Below are 27908 nucleotides of genomic sequence, written 5' to 3' on the forward strand. Positions count from 1 at the left end.
CAGTATTGCCTTCTCATGGAGACACATTTCCTTAAAATGCTACTGTTCCCCAACTTCAGTTCTCGGGTTTTCCTAATTATTCCCCAGAAAATGACTGAGAATAATATTTTGTTCTTATTGACAGACTTTTGTCCTGCAAGAGATCGTTTACAGGAAAAGAAGATCTTTGGTCACATCCAGCTAAAACACACATCAAGAGCAGCTGTCTGTTTACTCTGTGTGTGTGTGTGTGTGTGTGTGTGTGTGTGTGTGTGTGTGTGTGTGTGTGTGTGTGTGTGTGTGAGTATGGAGGTTGGGCTGGAGTCAACATTACAAAAAGTAAGATAGTTGGACAAAGGGAGAGGACGTGGGGACACACAGCGCAGCAGGAAGGCTCCCTCCATCAGCGGTGAGTCCACAACCTCCGCTCCGAACTAACACAACTGCAACATTAACAGAATTGTTCGTAAGCCAACACAGTGCTGTTAGGTGATCTTTGACCTCAAGATCAGAACATTGCGATCCTGCATTCCGAATCAGTCTTATCTATAGGGTTTAAAAGCAGGCTTTTTTTTAACATTACAATTTTGTATTTTCACTGAGTTCAACACTTAATTGCCTCATGCATTCTCAGCAACAATAGATCTTCAGTGCATCTCACACCAACTGATTAATGTTACAGGTGTTAATTATCATGGCCAGTCATTAGGATCCAGGAGAGTAGTATACTGTTTTTTATTAAAGAATTTAATGGATATTGATTGCATCAAACATACATAACCATAGAGAACGTAATTTGAATTTCACAGATCAGACAATTTACATTCCTCTCATGATAGCCAAATACCCCCCAGCAACTCTCACTCACATATGTTCAGACATAAGCTATGGACTTTACTCACGAGTGCCGAGGCCACTTTAGTGTGAGCGTCAGTTTCCTGCGAAGATCAGTAAACAGTCCAGGCCATTATCGAGCTGCAGCTACCAGCCAGCAGCTCTCTGATAAAGAGACGAGCTGGACACATGGAGCAGATGTCTTGAACAGGATTTATGGTGTGCTGAATTTATCTCCAGGCTTGTACTGTGAGTGATTCAGGACTAATGATTTCAGGGTGGTTTTCACATGCCATCAGTTTGTTTAAGGAAAAGCTGACTTATTTGCCTCTTTCTGTTTAGTTTGTTTGAAGTGGATGAAGTAAATGTTGATTGCACAATGTAATGGCTATAGAATAATGACACCATCTGCGTTTAGACTGGTTCACTATAAGACTTGCTTTCTCTATGTAATACTGTCTGCCACCAGGTACGATTTCTGTGGGGAAATCGAGACTCAATTTCCGACTCTCTCAGAACCCATCAACTATTGGTCTGATGACGATAAAGTCTTTGGGGACCTCAGACCTCAGAAGAAGTCCTCAGAAGATAACTGACTGGTTCCAAGTTTGCATTATAGCCAGGAAAAGGATAGTGCCTTTGTTTTCCCTGGTAGCTATCAGCAGCTATCTCCAGTTACATAAGAGTATCAATGTAGGTTTCTTTGCCATTACTTACCCAGTAACATAAATGGTGGACAGTGACACAGCCACAATAACTGCAGAAACTCTACCCGTCCGTCTTTGGGCACAGAATTTCAGCAATTTTTTGCCTTTAGTTGGTGCAAAGAAAACAAACTAGTCAGGGAACACTCCAGAGTCCAACTGATCTAACCATGCTTGATGTTAGCACGTCCAAAATTCTTCCCCCCGCTCCCTCTTCTTTCATGACACCCATGTCCCATGAGACGAGCCCTCTTCGTCAGGCCTGTGTCCAACAATGTGTCAGACAGTGTGACACCTCCAGAAGATCCATGGCAACATTTGCACACTCTCAGATATTGTCCCTATCATTTAGTGTCATTCTGAGCACTGCAGCCTGCTCTTTACTCTCCTTCATTCCTCAGAGGTCAGAGACAGTTGGAAGAATGGTTGATGGTTTGTTTTGCCTCATATTTTGGGACGGGACACATTGCTGTTAACTGATAAATAACAGACCACCTCTTCTTTAGCAAGGGATTTATGCTTCTATCTAGAATATTTTAGTTAACAAGTTGGTTTGAATTGAAATAGAGTAAGCTGATTGAGGAAGCACAGGAACCCATTAAATTTTGGACTGGATCTGCATAACTGGGTGGATACATGAAATATTTTTTGCCTTCATTTACATTGTGAGATAGGGAATTTGGTCTGTGCTCTGAGGTTGATCTTTTGGCTTTTAGTGACATATTGCAAGAAGTATTCAATGTCTTGCCATGAGATTTGGTACAGATATGCACACTGCCCAGAGGATGAACCCTACAAACTTTACAGATCACCTGACCTTTCCTCTAGTGCCACCAGCAGGTCAGAGTTTTTGCTTATTATGTGAAATATCTCAACATATACTAGATGGATTGGCACAAAGCTTGTTAGAAACTTTCAAGGTTCCCAGAGGATGTATCTCTCTGACACTAGTGATCCCTGAGTTTTCGTCTAGCCCCACCATGAGGTTGACATTTTTGGTTTTGAGTGAAATATCTCAACATCTATTTGATGGATTGCCATTAAATGTGGTCCACAAATGATGAATTGTAATGAATTATGAGGTCCACTCATCATGTCAGGTTTTTTTATTTGTCCAATAGTTTGGTTTATGACCAAATACCTGCAAAACTCAATAAATCCCCACTAGCTTCAGCTGGCACTCAAAGAAATTATTTGGTCTATTATGTCAGGCTAATGTATTTCAATTACATATGAAATTTCCATCCAATCGAGTCAAGTAGGCTAATTCTAACATAAACCAAAAAAATACAGATGATACAATTAAATCAAATAAAACTGAGATTAATAGACTATGAGAGTGTAGCTCAATAATAATAATTTACCCAATTAACTTTTTACTAAGTTTATGTAATTACTGATAATAAATTCTATGTATTTCAAATATGTTGATGAACATATTATTATATTGTTATTATTATTATTATTATTATTATTATTATGTAATAACAGTAACTACACATACTTTATTAAAGTTAATTAGGTAAATTTTATTTGAATTAATTACATAAATACTTTTTTTTTTTGTTTTATGTTAGAATAAGTGCACTCAATGTGATGGAAATTTCATATGTAATTGAAATACGTAAACTTGACAACAGACCAAATACTTTCTTTGAATGCTTGGTGTTTAGAGCTAATTAGAAATTGTTAGCATGCTGACAAGCTAACTAAGATGATAAACACAATGCCTGCTAAACAAAAGCATGTTAGCATTGTCACTGTTAGCATGTTTGGCTATCATGTTGATGTTAGCATTCAGCTCAAAGCACTGCTGCATATTATAGACACAAATAGGACAATATTACATCAATAATGCACATTTAATTGCTACTATAATGCTGTTCATCATGACCTTTATTTTATATTAAAACTTTAAAAGCAATATTATCAATGTAGTCATTATGCTTTTTTTCAGGCTTGTGGTGTGGGACACAAATTGATTTGTTTCGTTAAATGACAATTAAAAAAAAAACTCATGGTGTCATGCCATGTACCAATTTCAGTCAGGCAGGATAATGCTATTTTTCCCCCTAAAAATGCATATTTTCATTTTATGGAGTTGAGAAAATATCAACAGCATGATGAAGTACTGTAAAAGATTTTCAGGCATTTTTGCAGTTTAAATCACATTGCAACATTTAAATGTGGGTAATGAACTTGAACAAGTAGGGCCACGTCTAAAGCAAACACATTATAATGACATAAAATGATTGTGCAAGTTTTATTTTCCAAGCTCTTGGTTACTGTCTCAATTTATGTATTTAACAGGATTATTTAAAAAAAACATTTAGAGAATTCATTAACATTATCCCACTTTGTCTGGCGTTGTCATATGATTCTCAATTAAAATACTTTTAGTAACAAGTAAATAACATGCTCATGAAGGCAAAAACTACTTTCATGTGCAGTTTTAATCTTTTTATTTTTGGTATACTTGAAAACCTTATTCGTAACTGGGCCACCTCTTAACATAGCCTTGCTCTGCATGACAATATGTTAATGAGTGACATTTTGTTTATTATGTATGTTTCTTCATTTTCTCACTGCAGTCCGTCTCTCCCTCCATGTATGCCAGCAAGCTAGAATTATGTTTGAGTAAAGGTTGAATCTGGAATGTTTATTTTTTTAAAGGTTAGTTTTTCCAGCTTTTGCTTTAAATATATGACAGCTTAAGAATGACAGGAAAAGGTGCATATGGAAATGCAGCAAAGGGCCACAGGTTGGAATTGAATCTGGGTCGCTGCAAGGACTCAGCCTGTATGTGGTGAACACTCTATCAGGTGAGCTTTAGGTTGCCCCTGAACCTGATATGTTTAAATAACCTCAGGCGAGTGGGGCAAGAAAAATAATGTGACCATGTGATTTAACATGTAGGGTCATGAATCCCAGAGTTTCCATACCTTTGCCCTGCTAATTATTTTAAACTGTATCTCATTTTTGAGATTGAGCAATTGAGATGGGCAGCCCAGGGCTTTCAAGTGATACTCTGAGAATGCCTATGCACTACGCACTTTGATTTCATTTTAACTGCTTTGGAAGTAGGGCATGGTAGTTGGAAGGTATGGAGAAAGGTATATGTGAAAGTGTGGGCCATTTGATTCTAATTAGTCTGGAGGCTACATGTCAAAGGGGCTCCACGTGAAATTCCGAGTAGATATAGACTCTTTTTTGTGTTTGTTAACGTCAATGATGTATTTTTTGGGCTATCACAGAAAGAAACAGTGGTACTGCAATTTTCGGGGTCCGTCATGAGATGCCCTGTGGCCCAAAAAGATGTTTTTCTAGAGACTTACATTGGGAAAGAGACATCTGCAAATCAGTGGATACATTTCTTTAAGAAACACAACGCCTGCGAAATGGCTCATTTCAGGATTTAATCCATTTGGTTTGATAAGCCCAGAATGCAATTCATCCTTAGCTCATATTCACTTGTGTGTGTTATTCAATTCAATAGAGAGGGAGACATATGGGCATGCTAAGATACTAGAGAGGGGCACTCAAAGTTTCTCCACAACAGTAACAGCTCAGATCTACATATGTTCCAGGTGGGGATGTGAGGAGCATGACAGCTTCTGTTAAGCAGGGGCCTGTTGTTCAAAACCTAGATAAGGGATTAAGCTGGGATATGTTGGTTATCCTGGCTTAATTTAGTGTTGATTCGGTTGTTCAAAAGCAGAGGCACATATGTTGCCATGGATATTTATTCTGTGCACTTAGCCTGGTCCCAACCAGGCTAACAACCAGGCTTAGCCTGGTGCCTTACCTGTCCAGTCAGCTGTCACTGCAATCGGAAATCAATGTGTTTTACCGTCATTTCATGTTCTTATGTACGCATTTGCCTCATTTTTGAACAAAATACATTAAGCCTACAATAATTTAAAAAAAAAAAAAACTTTTAACATTATTTTTGTCAGAGCCCAAACATACTTTGACATGCACATATCTTTACCAATAAAATAATTAATTGTTGGAATAAACATACAAGGAGGTATATTTGGCATTAACACAATCAGTGGTTATTAGGTATCATAACTGTAGGACCTTCCCAAATTATATTCCCAGTTAAGTGGACCAATAACTCCAGTGTACTTTACGTCAATGAATGAAAACATGAAGATGAAACCACAACATTCTTTGACCTCATTTTATTTATATGAAAAATGCTGTAATCAGTCACTGTCTGCTTTGAGCTGTGGAGAGAAAGAGAGAAATAACACTGATTAACTGCGTCATGCTTACAATGTGCATTAAAAATCACATACTTCTTTCTCTAGTTTCTTAATTTCTAAGCCCAATTTCCTTAAGGTTTTCCTTTAATTTGTCAATTTGTATTACACTGCAAGACAATCCAAAGTCAGACAGTCCACATAACACCAATGGTTGATTAATGAATTAATAAAACGATTGATTCCATGTACAGTATACTGGAATAATGTACCATGGATGAAGAGGGCGGTCCCGCCCCCTCCGTCCTCCATCATCGGCCTGCCTTGGTTCTGATCCAGGGCGAGCTCTGCTGGTGTGAAATCAGCAGTTGCTTAACTTCCACTGTTCACCTTTAAGGTGAAGTGTACAACTGTTAAATTTGTGGAAGGAACTTTAATATTGTTAATTATGACCGATTCATTTGCGCAGCAAGTGTATATTTTTAGATTACTTACGCATTCAGTCGGTCCGCAGTTGTTTGCCACGCGCTCTCTCTCTGCTTTATTATCGCTGCAGTGTTTCCTTTCTTCATGATTATATACCTCTTCAGTGTCCATGATGAGACGCTGCTCACTGGGTGAGAAGTATGCGGCACGTGCCCTCTCCATTGCTGCATCAGTGAATCTGTGATCGATCTCGGGGTCTATTTAAGAAAGCCGTGGACGCGCACTCACCTGAATAAGTTACACCTGGCTTGACAAAGCCGCGCCTCCTCAGCCTGGCTTGGTGTTCAAACAACCAATTAAGAGGCCGTTTACACGTACACGGTGATTTTGATAAACGGAGACATCTTCCTTCGTTTGTGCCCTTCGTTTACACGCAAACGGAGATTTCTCCTCTGAAAACGAGTCTTTCTAAAAACTCCGGCCAGAGTGGAGATTTTGGAAAACTCCGGTTGCGCGTTTGCATGTAAACTGGGATAAACGGAGTTATAGGCAGCCGACGTCACAGTATGCGCCGTAACTTGCGCCTGTGTCAAAAGTGCGACCTATGTTGCCATGGTGACAGTGGATACATGGAAGGCTTGAGCTTCTCGTTACACTGCCACCTACAGGTTTGGCGTGCTCTTGTGTATATATACACGGGTAAGTGTAAACGAAGATCTTTTTGAAAACGGAGACGGTGAAATGTCCGTTTATGAAAATAGCCGGCAACGTGTAAACGGCCTCTAAACCAGGATGGACTTAGGGCAATTTGTCCAGCCTCGCTTTTCCACTTATCCTGGATTGGTTAATTCTACTTTCGAACAACAGGCCCCAGATATTGACTTTGTGACTGTTGGCAGAAAAGTGCAAGTACAGCAGCAAAACTGCATTCAGCACATACAGCCCATACATATGGATCCCTTCATGAGCTGTGGAGCAAAAATCACCTCTCTGTGAGAAGGAAAGGGATCAACTCAGGTCTAAGATAGGTCAGACTCTGTGGGTTGCAAGACAGAGCAGGCCAGGTATCATGTTTGATGCTAACAACTTGGCATCTGGCATAAAAAATGCAACTGTGCAGACTGTTCACAGAGCACATGGAATAGTATGCAAACTAAAGTCCAAGAGGGTAGTTCTAAACTTCCAATACTTGGGCAGAGACAGTGCTCTGAGGGTGACTGTATTCAGTGATGCCTCATTTGGAAATCTTTCAGATGGTGGTGCACAGGGAGGACAACTCATTGTTTTAATGGGAGAAAATGAAAAGTTCTCCCCTCTGTCATGGCAGTCAAAGAGAATCAAGAGAACTGTGTGGCGCACACCACATTGGCCATGTCTGATGGAACTGATAAAGCTAATTTCCTGGCTACACTCTTCTCTAAGCTAACAGCTGGTGATGCTGAACATGCTATACCAATAATCTGCATCACTGCTGGTTGATGCACTCAAGTCCATAAAGTCTGTCACTGAGAAAAGACTTTATCTGGAAGTAAGCAGCATCAAATAACTTACTCAAACCCAAAAGATGGAAAGAGTTCTGTGGTATAACACAAAAGAACAGCTTGCAGACTGCCCCACCAAGAAGGGGGCATCAGTTCTCCAGTTATTTAAGGCACACAGGTGATTAAATGTCCCACACCTCGAGACCAGGCTAAGTGCACAGAATAAATATCCATGGCGACATATGTGCCTCTGCTTTCGAACAACCGAATCAACGCTAAATTAAGCCAGGATAACCAACATATCCCAGCTTAATCCCTTATCTAGGTTTCGAACAACAGCACCCATGGTAAACCCAAACGAGCAATCTGATTATAAATGGTGTTTGTAGGTGTTGGAGATTGTAAAAGGACCTCAACTTTTAATGTATTCTGATGCTAAATTTTTTGATGAGCTCTTCGTAGTGTTAGGGCAGCCTGTGTTGAGCTGAACTTTGAGGTAGGTGTTGCCTGAACTGGGTCTGATATTGTGTTTGCCAAAAGCTATTGGAGATGGGTGGCAAGTGTACGTGCTTTGTTGTTTGTTCAGACCTCTGCTTGCCTGGCGGGTGTTTGGTGGACATGGTGTGAGGACGCTGTCTTTCAATGTGTCTCTCTGCTGAATCTTGAGTTCACATCTAAATTTAGACCTAGTCTGGTTCAAATGTGGGGATGTTGTCTTGGGTGAGCTTTGTTTATGGTCAGAGCCATTTTGCTAACAAGCCTCCCTTGCTTTTAACAGTAGTCAGCAGTGTGGCTGTGTAGGCAAAGGCCTCCCTGGTCTTCAAACATGTAAGAAGAGGACTTGTATTTACAGCAGGCGTATTTTCAGTCAGAGATTTTGGAAAAGGACTCCAAGTGCCTGTGACATACTTTGGATTCTTTTACTTTTATTGAAAGTTGTCTAATAAAATGAAGAATATAGAATGTTATATATGAGCTTTATACCCCAGTAACCCATTTGTAATCCCCAACACTTTGATTAATAACTGTAACTAGTCCATACCCATTGGTAGCTTTGTCACCTTCTACCTATGCCAATCCTCAATGCCTACGTGCAGTTTCACATAGATTGACCACATCAGTGAGTAGAAAAACGTGGGACAGACAGAATGACTGACTGACAGAATGACACACTGACAGATTATGTACAGCATACCATACCATGACTTAGTCATACCAAAAATTAGAAAAAAACCAAAACATTCAGCCACAGGGGGAGCCACAGCGATCGGTCGCATTTTAGCCATTTTTAAGCATTGTTCTGTTGTTATAGCGCCACCCAATTGCCAGTTAGAGTTAAATTTCTCCAGTCATCTTGAGGCGTCCTGTTTTACGTATCTACCAAGTTTAGTGAAAATCAATATGGCGGTTAGGCCTAGATAAGAAATGAGCTCTCTAGCGCCCCCATTTTGTTTGATCGGTCCAATAATGGAGGGGTCCCCTCAGATTATGTGTGGTCATATGCCTACAAAGTTGCGTGGTGATCGGTGAAACCCTTGAGATGTTATACACCTTTATGTGATGAGCCACGCCCTCCGCAATATTCATTGCCTTATAGAAGCTCAGTTTTAGTAAGTTTTAGAACTTTAGATATTGGTCCCTAGATTATGTTCACCGAGTTTCATGCAGATCGGTCAGACTTCCTAGGAAGAGATCGATTTGAAGTGTTTTTCAAACAATTCAAAATGGCGGATGATCTATAAAACCAGAAGTTATGGGTTCTTGAGGCAAATTTGTTCCTCATGAGGAGAGACATCTCTGTGCAAAGTTTTATGTCTCTACGACATATGGGGCATGAGATATGCCCGTTCAAAGTTTGCAATTTCAATCGGTTGCTATAGCGCCCCCCTTTAGCCAATTGATGTAATATTGCTTCATTCGCATCCTCCCATGACCCTCTACCACTGTGCCAAATTTCACATGGATTGACCAAGTCAGTGAGGAGAAAAACGTGGAACAGACACACACACACAGAGTTTTCATCATTATATAGTAAGATTTAACTACATATTTTTTCCCAGTAACTGTACCAGATAATAATTATATTTATTTTGTAATTTGATAATGTAAATCAGTTACATGTAAGTAGTTACTCCCCAATGCTGCTCATGAGTGATACACACCATATAGTATTTACAATCTTACAAGTAGCCTATACAATATATTCAAAAGGTTAATCACTATTGTATTATTGAATAATAATAAATAATTGCTATTTAGTTTATATGTACTTGTGTTGTTCATACCAAATAGTGTGTTATTATTTTTATTCTAATATGACTAGAGTAAAAATAGTTCATCAGAAGTAGGCACACTGCACTTAGAGCAGTTTAGGTGCCATGCTTAATTAACTCTCCTTTAGTTTGTGCTTTTCCCCAAAGTACAACTTATCTGGAAGCTGTGCTGTCCTCGAACACTGTGATCACGTGTGTAGCAGTTTACCCTTTGGACACAACCTCAAAGGAAAGACACCGTGTAGCCAGCAACCAAATTTTTGTGTCATTTGTCACTGCAATCGATCGTGATTACTCCAGTGAAGGCTACAGCTTCAGTGAACATTGCTAGCTCCCCCCTAACCCTCTGCTATCCACTGCTCAGTCCTGGTTCCCATAATGAGCCAGCAAAGGGATGATGTGCGGGTGGGAGGACGTCGTTAATCCTCAGTAAGCATGCTGCACGTCAAACGGTCCTGCTTGGAGATTTACAGGCCAGTGTTGAGGTCACTCCTCTGTCTCCTCAGGGCAGTTCACGCCTCGACTCTTTTTGCTGTGCCATGGCCTGGTTAACTGTCTGTGGGGGAGGCGGAGGTCTCTGAGCCCCTTAAATCTAACTGCTGTCCAATATTAACTGCAGCACAAACAGAACAGTGGTAAACAAAAGGCAGAGTAAACACACTCCCAAAGGCTTGAAGGACAAACATGGACTGATATGCACGTGCACACACACACACACACACACACACACACACACACACACACACACACACAAAGTATAGCAAGCTTCATAAGCAGCATCTCCAGGAAACACTCATAAATAATTTTTAACCATTGATGCAATGATGGAAATTATTTTATTTGACTGATATTGAAAAAATGTTTCTTTGGACCAGCTGTTGCACTCTGGGATGGATCCATTCAGCCCAAACTTCAACACACTCACACACATATGCACACACCATTAGTATCAAGTGTCCCTCACTCTGCCCATGAGGGATAAAATCTCCATCCATCCATCCATCCATCCATCCATCCATTCCTGCCGCCTTCTGATCTGTGAAGTCCAGGCCAGGTCCAGCTGTTTGGACCACAGTCCCATCTCTGTCCTTCCTGGGTGTCCCGCTTTCCCTTTCGTCTGTCCCCCAGGGACGGTTAAGACCTCCTCCAGCTCAGACTCAGCTGCACTCATCCTCTCTGCTTTTTAAAAATAGGCTGGGATATCAGCCTGGACAGCTAAGAGACCTGGACGCATCCTGGGGATTGGGGAATGTCTCTGCACTTCCCAGATCCTTCATATCTGTGTGAATCCTCTGAGTAATTGTCTGTGTGTGTGTGTGTTTATGTCTTTGCATATGTGTGTGTGAAGACAGATCCCGTAATACTAGCTGGAGAGAGGACCTTCTGTCCAGATGAGAGAGTGGACTGAGTTGGAGATGAGCTTTTCAGCAGGGGGGTTTCTCTCCGCCTCGGATGGTTACTGCTCCACAGAGCAGCTCCAGTATTATGGTGAGTCCACAGTGACACTCCTGTCTGTGCTTCTGTGTCTTCTGACTTTCTTTTTTTGGCTTTACTTTTTCTTCTTCTCCTGTTTTTTTTTCTTTTGCTTCGCTAAAACAAGTTGTGTGACATATAAATTCTTAAACTCTAGGAAGTGTAGGATAGACTGAATATTTACCCGTGAGTGTTCATGTCCTCTGTGATCTGAATGAGTGGAGACATTTCATTTGCAAAGTACTTCCAGTGTTATCAGTCAGTGGTAAATGAATTCAAATGACGCTATGTAACGTCATTTGTTCCACTGGCAGGTGGATATTTCTTATCTGCAGTAGCAACAACCGGCACACTTTGTTCTCTACTGTCGTAAAGAGTTGGTTCACTCAAATTACTAAACAAATTTTCTCACTTACTGCAGACAGCTGCAGTTATATTTGTCCATATCTTTTTAGATATTCACTTCTAAGTTTTCAGACTCCATACGAACACAATGAATGGAATAAACAAATATATAATAAAACATTTCCTTTGTGATGCCCATGGCTTTGACACATTATATCTTTATGAGTCTCTTTCTAGCATCATTGTCCCTGTAACTGTGGGTAATCCACAAAACACACAGTTGGCCATTTTTAAAAGGACTGTTTCTTTAGTAGAATGTGAGATACTATCACTGTAAAGACAGAAAATATATTTAATTGTTAAGTTATTTTCTAATTTGGATGGATCAACCCTCTAAGGTGAAACAGAAGTGTTAGGCCTCCCCTGACTTAATTGCTCAGAACCCCCTCTCATTACTGTCTTGAGGATAGTAGCGAAAGTAGTGGTACTTTGGGAAACTAGTCAGTATTTAGGATATCTAGTGTTTTTTCTTCCAACACTGAATCAACCCAGCTGATAAGGAAATAATTTTATTAGGAATGGTTTACCATGCCTGATAATATGCCTTTGACCTGTGGCTACTTAAGACGTTGTAAAACCATCCATCAGCTTATCTATAGCCGTAATGATCTGTCGGGCTCTGCAAGCCTAGGCTACTAGAAAAATACAAAAATATCAACTGTCAAAAAGTGACAAAGCAACGCCCTGAGTAAGTACAGAAACACTGGGTGCAGTAGTTCACCTCCTACCTTCTCTTCCTCTCTCCATCTCAGTCTTCTCTCTCTCTCTCTCTCTCTCTCTCTCTCTCTGTCACACACACACACACACACACACACACACACACACACAGGCTACACACCGTGGTGCCCTGTGTCTAAATCCTCAGTCCTGACAATTGTGGTTGATTAACCCATATTTTGCTGGTTGGATGGTGTGGATTGGATAATTGGATAGCTCAGACCCTGCAATCAGGTGATGATATGAAGCAGCCCTTACCAGTAATGATTTTACTGTTCTGGGCAACTGGCAAAAACAAGTGGGCTGAATAAAAATACTAACACATTTTTGGACTACCCTGATCACTGATCACACAGCCAATGAATTGATCGGGGCAGCAGTGTTTTTCCTCACAGCACCAGAGTGTCAAATGTTCAGCCAGACTACTTTAAGTTTCAGTTTTAGTAAGACTTTGCATGATAATGGAAGACACATCGCTGCTTGTGTCTCCTTTAATCCAGCTGCTTGTGCTTTTTTATTATCATTACCGCAGGCAAATTTAGGGCCCGGGGACCCAGGTAAATGGCCTTGCTTTATTTTCCCCCTCTCTCTAACTGGGAGTGTTGGTAGGCTGTTGGCAGCTGTAGAAGAAGTTATCAGAACGTTTTTCTTAAGTAAAACTATTAGAGTCAAAGTCCTGCATTCAGGGGAGATATTATTAGCATAATCTATTTAAATGTATTCAAAGTCTGTTCAAAGTGAAGCTTTAATGATGGGCAGTTTGATGAATATTAATGTATCATATTTTAATCGCTATATTTTGTGAGTTAAAAGCTGAATCTGCAACATAACCAGTAACACCGACGTGTCAGGTAAATCTAGTGGTACAATGTTTTCCCCTTTAGTCGAAGTTATAGTTGCTTTTTTTAAAAAAGTGCTTTAAGGGCCTTTTGTGAGTTATTCTGGGGTACAATGAGTTAGAAAAGTAACATAGTTAATGTTTTTCATATCTAGATATTATGATGGATCTATAACTGTCTGGGCCTAGCTGGGGGCCTAATAGTTAAGTCCACCCCCTAGTGCAGGTGATGTAGAACTGCAATGAAATTGTTTGAATTACTATTTTTTCTGAGGGAGCACCCCCAAAACCCCCCACCAATTATGTATATTTCTGGGTGTGCTCACCCATTTTATAACATAATCAGACACCCACATAAATGTATAATTTGAAAAAAAGAAAGAAAAGAAATTGCTTAAAAAATTCTGGCCCTTGGACGAATATAGTTGATGGCCCCTGACCTATGGCATCCATTGGTGGTACCAACCGTGTCAGCATAGCTTGTCGGAAAAAAGCTAAATAACGCCCCAAATTTAGGCCAAATTTTGATGAGAGGACAACAGGCCATTTTCAAATGGGTTCCCTGGGTACCCAGGAGTCTCCCCTAAACTTGGCCTGTTACCATTAAATGCTTTGTTCTTTACAATCGTTGTACTCTTTTTAATTCAACTTGTATATTTGTCTTTGTAAGGAAAAAGACAACCGGCCTATTTGAAGAACAATGAACCACCTAACATGTATAGATACAGATACGTAACAGATTAAGACATGATTGTTGTTGAATTCAAAATGGTAACTCTACTGGTTTTAGTCCATGCACATTTGGTAAGTAGTAATATTCACTGTAAAATAAGAAACCAAAGTATATCAGTATGTGATTCCTCATATTGCAAGAGTTCTCAACTAGCCTATGTACCTCAACAGCGTAATCGAATTGCCGAAATTCAGTTATGGCTTTTGTTTTTTTTTTTAAGATTTTCAGTGGCCCCATCTGGCCACCCCTAAGGAAAATTTCTGGGGGCACTGCTAGTAGACAGGCCTATTGAACTGCTGTGACTTCAGTCCTCACCAAATCACTCAAATATAATTATGTGCTCAGTTAAATTGATAAGCAATGAAAATTAACTGTTGATCTATCCAGTACTCTCAGGAGTTTTGCAACTACAACTTTACATGGTCTGGTATGACCAGTAGCTTATGATGGCTAATGCTAGCTCACATTAGCAAACTTTAGGTATATATCGTTGTAAAGCAGATATTTCTGAGTCCCACTGCTGACTTTGTGGCTCTTTTCTGCTATTCTACTTCTACTGTAACACCACATATGCACTTATAACTTCATCCTGTAATCATTACTTGTGTTAAACAAATGTTACGATGTCTCTTTTTTAAGTAAGTGGGTCATTTATACATTATAATGTTACACAATGAGGATGTGACTGCACTCTGTGTGCAATGCAACCTCATATCACTCACTCTCACAGTTGATGAATGAATGAGAGCATTTATTTACCGCCTTTGAGAACTCGCTGACATGAAAAAAAATAGTTCTTGAGGAGGTTCAGCCGTCTTGCTGCATTCACAGCACGCAGGGAGGCTAAACGTGCATTGGAGGATCTATTTATACTGATGCATATCATCAACAAATTCCCAATGCTGTCTCCCCTCCTACCCCTAGGAGCAGAGGCTGGAGGGGGAGCTATGGGGGGTAGTTTGCTGGTGTTGTTTGGCTCCCTAGTGTGCGTGGGATGGAAGGGAGGCTGTGGAGTGTTTAGACAGTGTTCAAATGGTTTACAAACACTGCGAACCACAGCTCTGTCACATACAGTGAAGGCAAGGACCCCCCCACCCCACCCAAACCATCGCTGCTGGAGTCTGGTGAAGACAGGAAACATCTGGAGAGAGGACGAAAGAGAGGACAAAAGGAAGTAGTGAGGAGGGGTTAATAATTGCCCTAACAAATTATGACTCTGACATTTAGGGTGTCAAGAGCAAGGGTGTCAATCAACTACACCAGTTTTCTATATGTACTGTCTTTTGTCATCACAACTTACAGATGGATGACTCTGCTGGATGATTCTTTATTAGTCATCAGTCTTCAATTAGTCAAGGTTAAAGACTGATGACTAATAAATAGTCACAGTGTCAAAGTATTGGGAGTACCAGCCCTTACTATTTCCTTTTGACTTTTTTTTGAAGAGGGAGAAAGTCTGTCTTAACACCTTGAGAAAACAAGGGTGAGAAATGTATCGACCCTTTAAAAGTGATGAGGTGATGAGCAGGGGACATGTGTTTTCTGAGAAGGCTGCCACTTCACAAGGGAGAGGGAGGACACTCAAAGACAGAAGCAAGACCAGAGAGTTTGCAAGTAGAAGTTTGATACCACTTTCATGTCATGCACACTGTATATAAAGCTGTAGCCAGGAGATAGTTAGCTTAGCTAGCAAACAAGACTGGAAGCAGACCCCCAGAAAATTTTACACAGGGGTGGCCAAATGGGGCAACTGAAATTCTTGGGGTGGCACACTAAAATCAAAAGCTACAAACTGAGCATAGCGTTAGTTCAGGCAGGACATGATGCCATTCCAGCTCACATCCCATCTCATCTTTTCTATGCAACCAACTGACAGATCTCATTCAGGGCGCCCTATTTAAACTGCTCTGGCCTGCCTACTGTTGCTGCTTCCTCCGCAAGCCGCTTTGCAACTCGCCTCCACCCCAGCTCCTCCTTATCATGTTGTATCTGACTTATCAGTGTCATTTCTGTTTGTCATTGATGCCTTCCCTGTTCTGTTCCCGGGGAGGTCTTTGCTGCTGCTCTCCCTGCATTAGGTTTTCCCTGTAGGCGCATGGAAGGGCAGGGAGGTTTCCTCTCTCTGCCTTAAGGTGTTCTACATAGGCGCGTGGAAGGGCAGAGAGGTGTGCCCCAGAACAGTGCCATTCTCCCAAATATAATACTACAAATGGAAAAAAAGTTTTCTTTGACTAAAGACTTATGCTGTTGTGGTATATAGGCTAGTTGAAAAGTAGCAAACAATATGGAGAGTTAGGAAATCAATTACTGATATACTTTGGTTTCTTATTTCACATTCAAAATTACTCATTATCTGATGTGTATAGACTAATACTGGTACAGTTAACATTTTGAGTTCCATAACAATCCTGTTTTAATATGTTATTTATATATATAAGTTAGATGATTAATTGTTCTTCAAATAGATGGGTTGTCATTTTCTTTAAAAAGACAAATTTCTAATTTAAGGAGCACATTGACTGTAAGGAACAAACACTTTTTGGTCACTGGAAGAAAGTGGAAGCAGCCAGCCTAGGTCTTTCCAAAGGTAAAAAAAAACAACTGTAAAGCTCAGTTATTTACACACTGAATCTTGTCTGTTTCATTAAAAAAAAAAAGAAAAACACACAGGCACATCTGTAAAATCAACATGTGTTTTATTTTTCTAGTTTTCCAGTCCAGCTGATGTTAGCTGACTGGCTGCTGGCTCTAGCTTCATATTTAGCACACATACATGAGAGTTCTCATCTGACACTCAGATCAGACTCTGTATCGGCAGATACATAATATTAAAGAATCAGGATAGAAGAAAAACTGTGATGAGGACATCCCTATCCTTGTGACTACAGTAGCTTGTAACAATCACTTCAAATCAGGGCTCTTGCCCACAGGCCCAGAGCCCTTAGGCCTCTGACCTTAAGTCCTGTCTGGCAGTCCATTTACTGTCATAGGGGTTATCTCTGTTTAAACCATACTTTTGACTAAAAGTCAGAATACCATGACATTTGCCGCTTTAACCATTATTGACCATTATTCATTTTTAGTTTATCTGTTTACCCTTTATGGAAGTACTCCTTTGACAATGTTACAGAGCTACACTGATTAGTTGGTTAGTTTTCCTGCCAAGTTAAAGACACACTTCGACCACCATTTAAAAGAAAACGCATTTCCCACATATCAGATTGATATTAGCCCTCTTCGTGGAACATGTTTTACCCTTTAAATTTCCATGTCCGTTAGTCCTGAGACTCCTGACATTTGGGTGGGCTCTGTGTTTAATCAGCGCATAACAGATCTGACTGCAGTCCCAGTCGTACTGGTCCAGCTGCTCTTTCAGAGTCTGCCAGTGGTCACACATGTTTTCTCAAAGGAGACAGGACTTGCAAAACACAGGCTGCTGATCTACACTCAGAGACGTTTTAGTCCGTCACAACACTGAATGGTCATTACAGACTGGGTGAAACATCCACAGAAGGGGATCAAAAAATCCTTAATGGCAAGTGGGAGCTCTCAGCTGCATCCTGTTTGAGCAAGTTCACAAGGCCTCACTCTCAGCTTTTTATTATATCCCAAAAGAATCATAAAAGCAGTGAAGTCACACGAGCCACGTAACACCACATTCCTGTGACGCTCTTTGACTTCGGAACAGCGTAATAGTGATGCTTCAAATATTCACTTAAGTTTATGTTCTTACTAATCCACCTTTTCTCACCGTATTTTTCTTTCCTGTGACGCTTATTGTTTTTCAACTGTTTATGGTATTGACCAGATCTGATTTTTAAGGACACCTGCAGAATATAATGTATACAGGGAAATTAAAAAGAAAGTTTTTCATGCCCCATGTAAAGATCACATCCTAAATAAGATTAAAACCAGGACAAACTCAAAATTTGGACACAACTGCACAAGTAAACACTCATTCTTGAAGGAAGCGCACTGGCTCCTGCTGAACCAACTGTTCCCATGATGTCATACAAATATGCCCAACCTGCCTCCTTACCAAGAACACTTATTTCTGTACTCCCATCAGTGCATTGATCATGTGATCACAGCCTTCCCAATTACTTTGATTATATATGAATAATTGGCTCATGATTGCATGGGATGTATACCGTTTGTAGGTATACATACGAACAGCACATGAGAACTGCCTGACTGAAAACATGGGCCCTGTTTATACCTGGTATGAACATCTTTCTTGGGTGATTGGATCGCAAGAGGACAGCTGTAAGTACCCATAACATTTGGTAACATTAGCCATGTGATGTAACAGTTAGCCCTGTCACTGTGTGTGCAGGTGGACTCTCCCAACTGTAGTCTCCTAATGATGGTAAATTATAAGATGTATGTGTTTATTTGCATATGGAGTGGGGGGGTGAAATCTGATCACAAGTGGTCTTTTGAGATGCTTGTGGAGACACATTCTAATGCTAGGTGTTGACAGACAGACTTAGCTGTCCACTTAGGATCAGATCAACTAAGACGCATGTTAATACCAGGTGTAAAGAGGCTCATAAAGCTGTAGAATCCTTTGAATTTGAATGCCAGATCAAAACGTCTTAACACTCATGCTTGCATCCTTTTCCAAAGTTTCACACTTCTTTGTAGGCGCAGCTTTGGCTCAGGAAGTAGAGCGGGTCACAAATCTGAACACAAAATTACGAAAGCCATATTGATGTGGTTTACGTCTGTGTACGTAGTTCACTCATTGGTTTTTAAACTTATATCTTTAAACTACAGAATAGTTAATACAAGTTTTTGTCCCTGGACTTCATCCTTTTCTGTTTCAGACATGCTGGCTGACCCTCTGGGCTACCCCCTACAGGACCCTGACCCCCAGCTGCTCCCTTACAGCCAACAACAGTACAGCCCTGCCAACCTGCCCTTTTCCCTCTATGGCTCTCCACCCTCCTGCACCTCCTCTCCCTCCTCCTCCTCTTCTTCCTCGCAGCCCTGCCATCCTCTGTACCACTACAGCCCTCATTGCCTGGAGGCCCCCTGTGACCCCAGTCCCGAGACCCACTGTGGGGTCCTAGCACAGGGGCTCGGAGCGGTGGGCCTGCCTCTGGGGCGGAGGACACGGGTGGGGTCGGGAGGGAAAAACAGAGGTCAGGATGAGCTGTGTGTAGTGTGTGGGGATAAAGCATCAGGGTATCACTACAATGCTCTTACCTGTGAGGGATGCAAAGGTATTTCTCACTTTTCAATGTTGTATGCCATCTTTTTATTCTTTTCTCCAATACCTAACAGTATTCTGAAAGGTAATCTATCCTGGTTCTTCTTTCCCCCTTGTTGATTTGTAGGTTTTTTTAGGCGTAGTGTGACTAAAAAGGCTGTGTATCACTGTAAGAGTGGCGGCGGCTGTGAAATGGACATGTACATGAGGAGGAAGTGCCAAGACTGTCGGCTGAGGAAGTGCCGTGCTGTGGGAATGCTGGCTGAGTGTAAGTGACCTCCACTGTACTTTAATTCTAACCTAAAGAAAAGTATTGATGGGAGTAATCTATACCTCCTTAACCAAAATGGATTGAACTGATTTAGCTGGTTTGACATGGGTCAGATTATTTTTTCCAGGCCTTCTGACTGAGGTGCAGTGCCAGTCCAAACGACTAAGGAAAGGTGGTAAAGGTAGAGGACAGGAGGAAGAGGAGAACACAGACAGCCGGAAGGTCAGCTCAACCAGCAGGATACCTGGACAGGTAGCAGGAAGCAAGACTGACTCAGTCTGTCATTGATTGGCATACTATTTTCTGACATTTTTAGAGCACATATTTACTCTGATATTTTTTATACACTAGTATACACTAGGGGTGGTGTGGTGGTTAGCACTGTTGCCTCACAGCAAGAGTGTTCCTGGTTCAATCCCCGGTGTGGGAGTCCCTTCTGTGCAGTTTGCATGTTCTCCCCGTGTCAGCGTGGGTTTTCTCTGGGTACTCATCCCACAGTCCAAAGACATGCAGGTTAATTGATAAGTCCAAATTGTCCATAGGTGTGAATGTGAGTGTGAATGGTCGTTTGTCACTATGTGTCAGTCTGGCGACCTGTCCAGGGTGTACCCTGCCTCTCGCCCAATGTCAGCTGGGATAGGCTCCAGCCCCCCCGCGACCCTCAAGAGGATAAGCGGTTAGAAAATGGATGGATAGTACACACTATTCTGACATTTATTATGAATTTTTTATTATGGCATGCTATATTTTGACATTTTTTTCTGACATTTTTATGGCATACTATTTTCTGACAATGTTTACAGCATTTTTTTTTATAGCATACTATATTCTGACTTTTTTATGATGTTTTTTATGGCATACTATAATCTGACATTTTTTATGGCATACTATTTTATGATAGCTTTTAACAACATTTTTTAAGCATACTATATTTTGGCATTTTTTTGTGACTTTTCTGTGCTTTTATTATAACATACTATATCCTGACACTCTTATCCTGACATGGTAAACTATGATTTTTTTTATGACATACATTTTTAATTTAATTATTTATGGCATATGATATTATGACATTCTTATGACATCCTATACTTTGAATTTTTATGTATTTTGTATGACATACAGTACAGGCCAAAAGTTTGGACACACCTTCTCATTCAATGCGTTTTCTTTATTTTCATGACTATTTACATTGTAGATTCTCACTGAAGGCATCAAAACTATGAATGAACACATGTGGAGTTATGTACTTTTCAAAAAAAGGTGAAATAACTGAAAACATGTTTTATATTCTAGTTTCTTCAAAATAGCCACCCTTTGCTCTGATTACTGCTTTGCACACTCTTGGCATTCTCTCCATGAGCTTCAAGAGGTAGTCACCTGAAATGGTTTTCCAACAGTCTTGAAGGAGTTCCCAGAGGTGTTTAGCACTTGTTGGCCCCTTTGCCTTCACTCTGCGGTCCAGCTCACCCCAAACCATCTCGATTGGGTTCAGGTCCGGTGACTGTGGAGGCCAGGTCATCTGCCGCAGCACTCCATCACTCTCCTTCTTGGTCAAATAGCCTTACACAGCCTGGAGGTGTGTTTGGGGTCATTGTCCTGTTGAAAAATAAATGATCGTCCAACTAAACGCAAACCGGATGGGATGGCATGTCGCTGCAGGATGCTGTGGTAGCCATGCTGGTTCATTGTGCCTTCAATTTTGAATAAATCCCCAACAGTGTCATCAGCAAAACACCCCCACACCATCACACCTCCTCCTCCATGCTTCACAGTGGGAACCAGGCATGTGGAATCCATCCGTTCACCTTTTCTGCGTCTCACAAAGACACGGCGGTTGGAACCAAAGATCTCAAATTTGGACTCATCAGACCAAAACACAGATTTCCACTGGTCTAATGTCCATTCCTTGTGTTTCTTGGCCCAAACAAATCTCTACTGCTTGTTGCCTCTCCTTAGCAGTGGTTTCCTAGCAGCTATTTGACCATGAAGGCCTGATTCGCGCAGTCTCCTCTTAACAGTTGTTCTAGAGATGGGTCTGCTGCTAGAACTCTGTGCGGCATTCATCTGGTCTCTGATCTGAGCTGCTGTTAACTTGCGATTTCTGAGGCTGGTGACTCGGATGAACTTATCCTCAGAAGCAGAGGTGACTCTTGGTCTTCCTTTCCTGGGTCGGTCCTCATGTGTGCCAGTTTCGTTGTAGCGCTTGATGGTTTTTGCGACTCCACTTGGGGACACATTTAAAGTTTTTGCAATTTTCCGGACTGACTGACCTTCATTTCTTAAAGTAATGATGGCCACTCGTTTTTCTTTAGTTAGCTGATTGGTTCTTGCCATAATATGAATTTTAACAGTTGTCCAATAGGGCTGTCGGCTGTGTATTAACCTGACTTCTGCACAACACAACTGATGGTCCCAACCCCATTGATAAAGCAAGAAATTCCACTAATTAACCCTGATAAGGCACACCTGTGAAGTGGAAACCATTTCAGGTGACTACCTCTTGAAGCTCATGGAGAGAATGCCAAGAGTGTGCAAAGCAGTAATCAGAGCAAAGGGTGGCTATTTTGAAGAAACTAGAGTATAAAACATGTTTTCAGTTATTTCACCTTTTTTTGTTAAGTACATAACTCCACATGTGTTCATTCATAGTTTTGATGCCTTCAGTGAGAATCTACAATGTAAATAGTCATGAAAATAAAGAAAACGCATTGAATGAGAAGGTGTGTCCAAACTTTTGGCCTGTACTGTATGTTATGACATGCCGTAGTTTAGTATGTCATAAGAGTCCACAGTGTAGACTCTTCGTCTTGTTAAGAGATATTTGAATATGAAGTTGTTTAGTTTGAATATTAGGGTAAAAGCATGCTGCAGTTACAGTTCTTTAAATAATTAAATGGTTGGTTAGTTGGTTATATGATGCTGTGAAATCTTCTCACACAGTACACCAGCCCCTATTGGTGTTTTTGTTTTAAGGGTGTGACTGGGTGGTTTAATTTTGGCTGTTTGTTTTATTGTTACATAATTTGGTTTGTGTGATGGATGGTTGAGTAGAAATGTATGTGGTCAGCATGTTGTTTGTTGGATGGTTGGTCGTTTTGTAGTTTGGTTTTTGACTGGTTGAGTGGATAGATGATTAGCTGTGTAGCTGGGTTGATGATGACAAAAAAAAATAAAAACTTGTAGCAGTGTAATCTCTCCCTCTTGTGGTCAAATTCACACATTTATTTTTAATTTTAGTACACTTTCTATGTTGTAGTTTTAACACGGATAAGTGACCTCATAATCCTGACACTGGTTTAACCCTGTGTTGTGTTTCACTTCCATCTGCTCCAGGTTTTGTCCACCAGTTTAACCCGAGAACAGAAATACATTGTGGACAGGATGGTGGAGGCCCATCGACTGTACAAAGCACAAGACAGCAGCCACTGCAGGGTAGGTGACAGTGGGAAAACATCCCAGAACACAGCTACATTCTCTATGCTGCCCTCATGGTTTCTTATCTGTGTCTGCTCAGTTGTTTGAGTGGCCATGCACAGAAGAAGGGGAGGGCTTTTCTGATGTTGTATCCCCCCACCTGCAACGACTGCTACAGTTTGCCAGGACAGTGCCAGGTAAGACCAGTGTTGGGGAGTAACTAGTTACATGTAATTAAATTACAAAATAAATGTTGCCATAATCAGTGATCATTACTGCGAAAGAAATATATAATTAAATTAGAGTTACTAATCAAAATGTTGGTGATTACAAAGGGGTTACATCAGAATACATTCTTTTGGGAAAAAAGCTCACATGTAGAATATAAATTTTGTTCCTTTGCATCTTTTCGCCATGCAGGAATGCTTTCTGTTAGCATAGGTTATTTCTGGACATGTTTCAGCTTTACTGACCAGTTCAAAATATTTTTTAGAAAAGTAATCATGAAGTAATCAAATGTAATGAGTTACATTAAAGGGTAATATGCTCAAATTACAAAGGAACTTTGAAGGGGCTCTGTGCGAAGTTCAGAGAGCATGAGTTGACTCCACATGGTTCTCAATTTGGAGGTTGCTGAGACACCAGCTAGCAGCTAATAATGCCAACTCCTAGCAAGTCAGTGGGATACACATGCCTCAAAATGCATGTGCAGCTTGACCAGCTACTAGAACAAATCACAGGGAAGCTTGTATTACAACACACAGAGGGAGCATGACTTCATTTCCTGCTCAGGACGCCATTACTCCATATTGTACAGAGCCCCTTTAATGAGGCAGGTGATGCACATGGTTTAACCCATATGGAATTACATGACAGGTGATAATACCACATATAAATAAAGACTTCCAAGGACACTCCCGTAGGAATACTGCTCTTGTCAAGTTTTGTTTTTGGTTTCCAAACAGACAAATTACACTTTCTGCTTGATTACATATATATATAAAAAAACTACAAGATGAAAAGTCTAGTGGGCTAAAGGATATAAACCCTGAAATAATCAAATAAGCACATATTGTAAAGAAATAATGATGTTCCCCTGACAGGTTTTGACCTCCTGGATTTTTCCGACCAGTGCTCTCTCTTGTCTGTCTCTTCACTGGAGGTCATGTTCCTGCTCTCAGCTCAGCAGTTCTCCCACAGCACAAGCCCCAGTCCAGGTAAGCCAACACACGTGCTATTATTGGTCGTAGCAGTAAGTTTAGCCTGATATTTAGTTTGAAAATCTTTTCTTTTTCTCTAGCATCAGCCCTGCAAATTTTTAGTATGTCAACACACAACTGGCTGAGAAATGTAGAGTCAAAGGAAAACATCCACAGCAGGACACTGGTCAGCTCAGGTGAACTCAGAAAAACATTCCCTCAAAAAATATCGGAGATCTTACAGGCTGTGGGGAGAAATTAATTAAAGATGTTTCCATTTTCCCATTTGCTGGTCTGAACAGGAGGCAGTGAGGATCTTCTCGGGCCGGTGCTTAACTTCTTCCACAGCATGGTGACGCTGCGGGTGACGGAGGCTGAATACACCCTGCTCACTGCTACAGCTCTGCTCTGCTCAGGTCAGACCAGGGACCATATTCACAAACACGCTGAGAATACTCTCAGAGAGCTTCTAACTTAGCCGAAAGTTTTAGTGCAAGAACCCAGAGTATAGAAATGATTTAGGAAAATTCTCAGACCATCTCTGAGCAAGGAAGGGACACTTTAAAGGGATAGTTCAGATTTTTTAAAGTGCGGTAGCAGGGGGTACTTATCCATAGACAGTGTGTTACATGCAGTAGATGTCAATCAGTATGCCCCCCCTTTGGAGAAGCAGCCTGGAGTCCGACGTGGAAGTTAAGCAATGTAGTGCTGTGGAGGGGTCAGCAACAAAATGTATTTTTGCAAGGGCCCGACTGATATGGATTTTTTGGGGCTGATGCCGATTCCGATATTATGGAATAAAAAAATCCAATATATCGGCTGAATAAATTTTTACGTTTTTCAATTTAAAACCCCCGAAATACCTGCTTTGGATGGTTTAAATATAGTTCAAACACTCATTACAAAGATATAAATGGAAGGAAGAACATTTAACTATTTTCAAATACTTTTATTATCAGAAATTGTGTGGAACAAGCAGCATATGAACAATTTGAACACAAAATAAATCAAAAATATGATGTGCAAAAAGGCAGTAAACCTCTGGGAAATAAAATAATCATGCAGAGTCTATATGAATTAAGACATTCACATGTATGTTCACAGTACCAGAGTTCTTCTTCTTATTGCCAATTTAACAGAGGTAGGTTATAGTGCAAAAAGTAACACAAGGACATCATTTCTAAGAAAAAAACACCATATTCCCTGCATTTTATTAGTGATGAAAATATAAGTGTTAACATTGGCGTCAATTGGCCAACTTTTGGCCGGTTGCCGATTATTCTCTAATGGCTATAATCGGCCAATTAAATTGGCCGGCTGATAAATCAGTCGGGCCCTAATTTTAGCCACCTAAAAAAAATCAGTATCAGTTTAAGTGTATGCTATGTTGAGAGAATTTTTGCTGCTTTACCTTAATGTCCAGCAGTGATTTCCAATGGTAAAGAAGCCATTACATCACTCTCTTCAAAGCCAGACTCCATTGAGAAAAACAGTAATTTAACATTGCTGAACACAGGGTTAAAACACATTTTGTTGCTGACCCCTCCACAGCAGTACATTGCTTAGCTTCCATGTCGGCACTCCCCCCACTTCTCCAAACTGGGGGCGTGCCAAGACATCTACTATATGTAATACACTGACTATGGATAGGTACTCCATACAGCCCCACTTCAAAATATTCAGACCATCCATTTAACCTCAGTAAGGAGTTGTGCTTGACCGCGTTGCTAGGTATTATACATTCTTTTAACAGATGTGATTGGTTGATCAGCTTTTATCTATTTCCGTGATTGCTGGCTAGTCTATATAAGCAGAGGCAGAGGTCATTAACTCACTGTCATTCAGCATTTGGAGAATATAGCTCCTACCTCTTTGTCTTTCTGTCATTTTCTCCTCTGCTTAAGAAACTCTTAAGCCTCTCAAAGCTCTCAAATGTTTCACCCACAAAATGACCAGTCATGCTGTGTTACCTAGAACTTGTGAAAATTTTTTGTTTCTCTCACATGCCTCGACGGAAACCACTGAACATCTTGATTTTTAATTGATTGCGGATCATGTTTAAAAAAAAACAAAAAACAAAACTATATCAAAACATCTGTTTACAAACTCTCACACAACTTGTGCAGTTTAATCCAAGTCTGGTTTATCCAGTCGTATGCTCAGTACTTCCCAAACACATGCATTTTCACTAAATGGTAAATGGACTGCACTTGTATAGCGCCTCTCTAGTCTTCTGACCACTCAAAGCTCTTTTACACTACTGAGTCACATTCGCCCATTCACACATTTAAAACTGATCTGAAGGTGAAACTTATGCATTGTCATCAGAGACAGACTCCAGTCCTAAGGTTTGATTGAAAATGCATGTGTTTGCTAAGTACTGAGTATACCACTGGATAAATGAAGCATAGATTATACATCTCAAGTTGTGTGAGAGTTTGTCAGTGGATATGCTGATATAGTTTTGCTCTTGTTAAATGTGGCCCTCATTCAATCAATGTTTGTCATTTTCCATGGAGGAAGAACACCATTTATCTCACGAATTCACGGTAACACCAGATGACTTACTGATCTACAAATAATCATTTTGTGGTTGAAGTATTCCTCCAAAAGTTTTTCTCTTTGCTCCTCACACATTTTCACCTCAGGAGGCCTCTTGAGGGTTTAGATGCTTTGTGAATAACTTAATCTTTGCTAGGATTACGTAATTAACTGTAGAAGTTGTCATGATTCTGAGATTCTTTTTAGAATTTCTACACAGGGAGTAACTCTTTGTTCTGGAAAGCTTTATAAATATGGCCTCTGGAATCTGTACAAACTGGTCTGAAATAATCCAATCAGCTGCAGAGATAAGATATGCAAATGCTCCATGCAACTGTAAATAATTATTATAAACCTACCTGGAGCTCTTCGGCAGGTTGTGATTGTAAAATGATGCCTCTGAATGACTGACTCAATCTGTCTCAAAGGGTCTGACCACAGACTATATCAAGACTAAAATGGTTCTGCAGCTCTCCTGCTCTGAGGCAGGGGGTCTGACAGCTGTATCAATCCATAGCTGTTTGGCAACCTGAAAACATCGGTTCATCTTTGGATATAAACACAAACAGATCTTTGTCATAGTGTTATCAGCAGTGTCCTTCTGTGTCCCCTGTCCCGCAGACCGAGCGTCCCTGCAGGCAGCCAGCTGTGTTGAGAAAATGCAGGAATTGATCCTGGACCTGCTGTCCAGAGTGTGCGGAGCCCAGGCTGGAGCTGCGCGAGGAGGACCGCAGCGGTTTGGTCGCCTGCTTGGTAGACTGACGGAGCTACGGACTCTTCGTCACAACTACCTCCTCCTGACAAAACAGCAGCCTGGACACTGACAGAGAGGACACACCGGAAATGGTGAAAACCACCACTATCATCTCTGAGGAGATTTATGTTAGGGACTAAAGGGTCCTGAATGAGCTGAGAAATTCTACCTTGTATTAATGCAAGCTTTCACCTTGATTCTTAGGTCTCAGACACAAATCTGCCATATTCTCAGTTGACGTCAGCTCATTCAGACCTGTAGTCATGATTGAATGTTAGCTTATGTTGGGACTGAAATGTTTGTGGACTGCTGCAGTTTGTTGGGACAAAAGTTATTTTATAGGTCTTTTTTTTATAATTGTTGTATACAGCTAACATGTACACAGTACTTTTCACTATGCCCAGTATTGGTAAAATAAAAAACTAAAACGCAAACTGTCT

General features: G+C 40.7%; 1 protein-coding gene across 4 annotated transcripts; it reads left to right on the plus strand.

The window, feature by feature from the left end:
* The first annotated feature begins 255 nt into the window (after positions 1 to 255).
* On the plus strand, positions 256 to 27908 carry nr1h5 (nuclear receptor subfamily 1, group H, member 5). 4 transcript variants are annotated; one of them, XM_049580484.1, is made up of 11 exons: positions 256 to 388; positions 11258 to 11393; positions 18901 to 19299; positions 19414 to 19554; positions 19685 to 19779; positions 22894 to 22992; positions 23075 to 23171; positions 24078 to 24191; positions 24275 to 24370; positions 24476 to 24589; positions 27336 to 27908. In XM_049580484.1, the coding sequence occupies exons 2-11, from the start codon at positions 11297 to 11299 to the stop codon at positions 27536 to 27538; spliced, it is 1455 nt and encodes a 484-aa protein (XP_049436441.1). In that variant the 5' UTR covers positions 256 to 388; positions 11258 to 11296; the 3' UTR covers positions 27539 to 27908. The 4 variants fall into 4 exon arrangements, with proteins under 4 accessions (XP_049436441.1, XP_049436440.1, XP_049436438.1 ...); XM_049580483.1 differs by having other exon boundaries at positions 11254 to 11393; positions 19685 to 19809; positions 27336 to 27906; XM_049580481.1 differs by having other exon boundaries at positions 258 to 388; positions 19685 to 19809; positions 27336 to 27906.

Source organism: Epinephelus fuscoguttatus, linkage group LG7 (assembly GCF_011397635.1).
Source record: "Epinephelus fuscoguttatus linkage group LG7, E.fuscoguttatus.final_Chr_v1".
Taxonomy (NCBI): Eukaryota; Metazoa; Chordata; class Actinopteri; order Perciformes; family Serranidae; genus Epinephelus; species Epinephelus fuscoguttatus.

Bases quoted from the DNA above. Each gene is read 5' to 3' on its own strand.
- nr1h5 (XM_049580483.1), top strand. From the start codon at position 11,297: ATGAGAGAGTGGACTGAGTTGGAGATGAGCTTTTCAGCAGGGGGGTTT. The intron at 19,300-19,413 runs GTATTTCTCACT...GTTGATTTGTAG, and splicing joins TACCTGTGAGGGATGCAAAG to GTTTTTTTAGGCGTAGTGTG. The intron at 23,172-24,077 runs GTAAGACCAGTG...TTCCCCTGACAG, and splicing joins GTTTGCCAGGACAGTGCCAG to GTTTTGACCTCCTGGATTTT.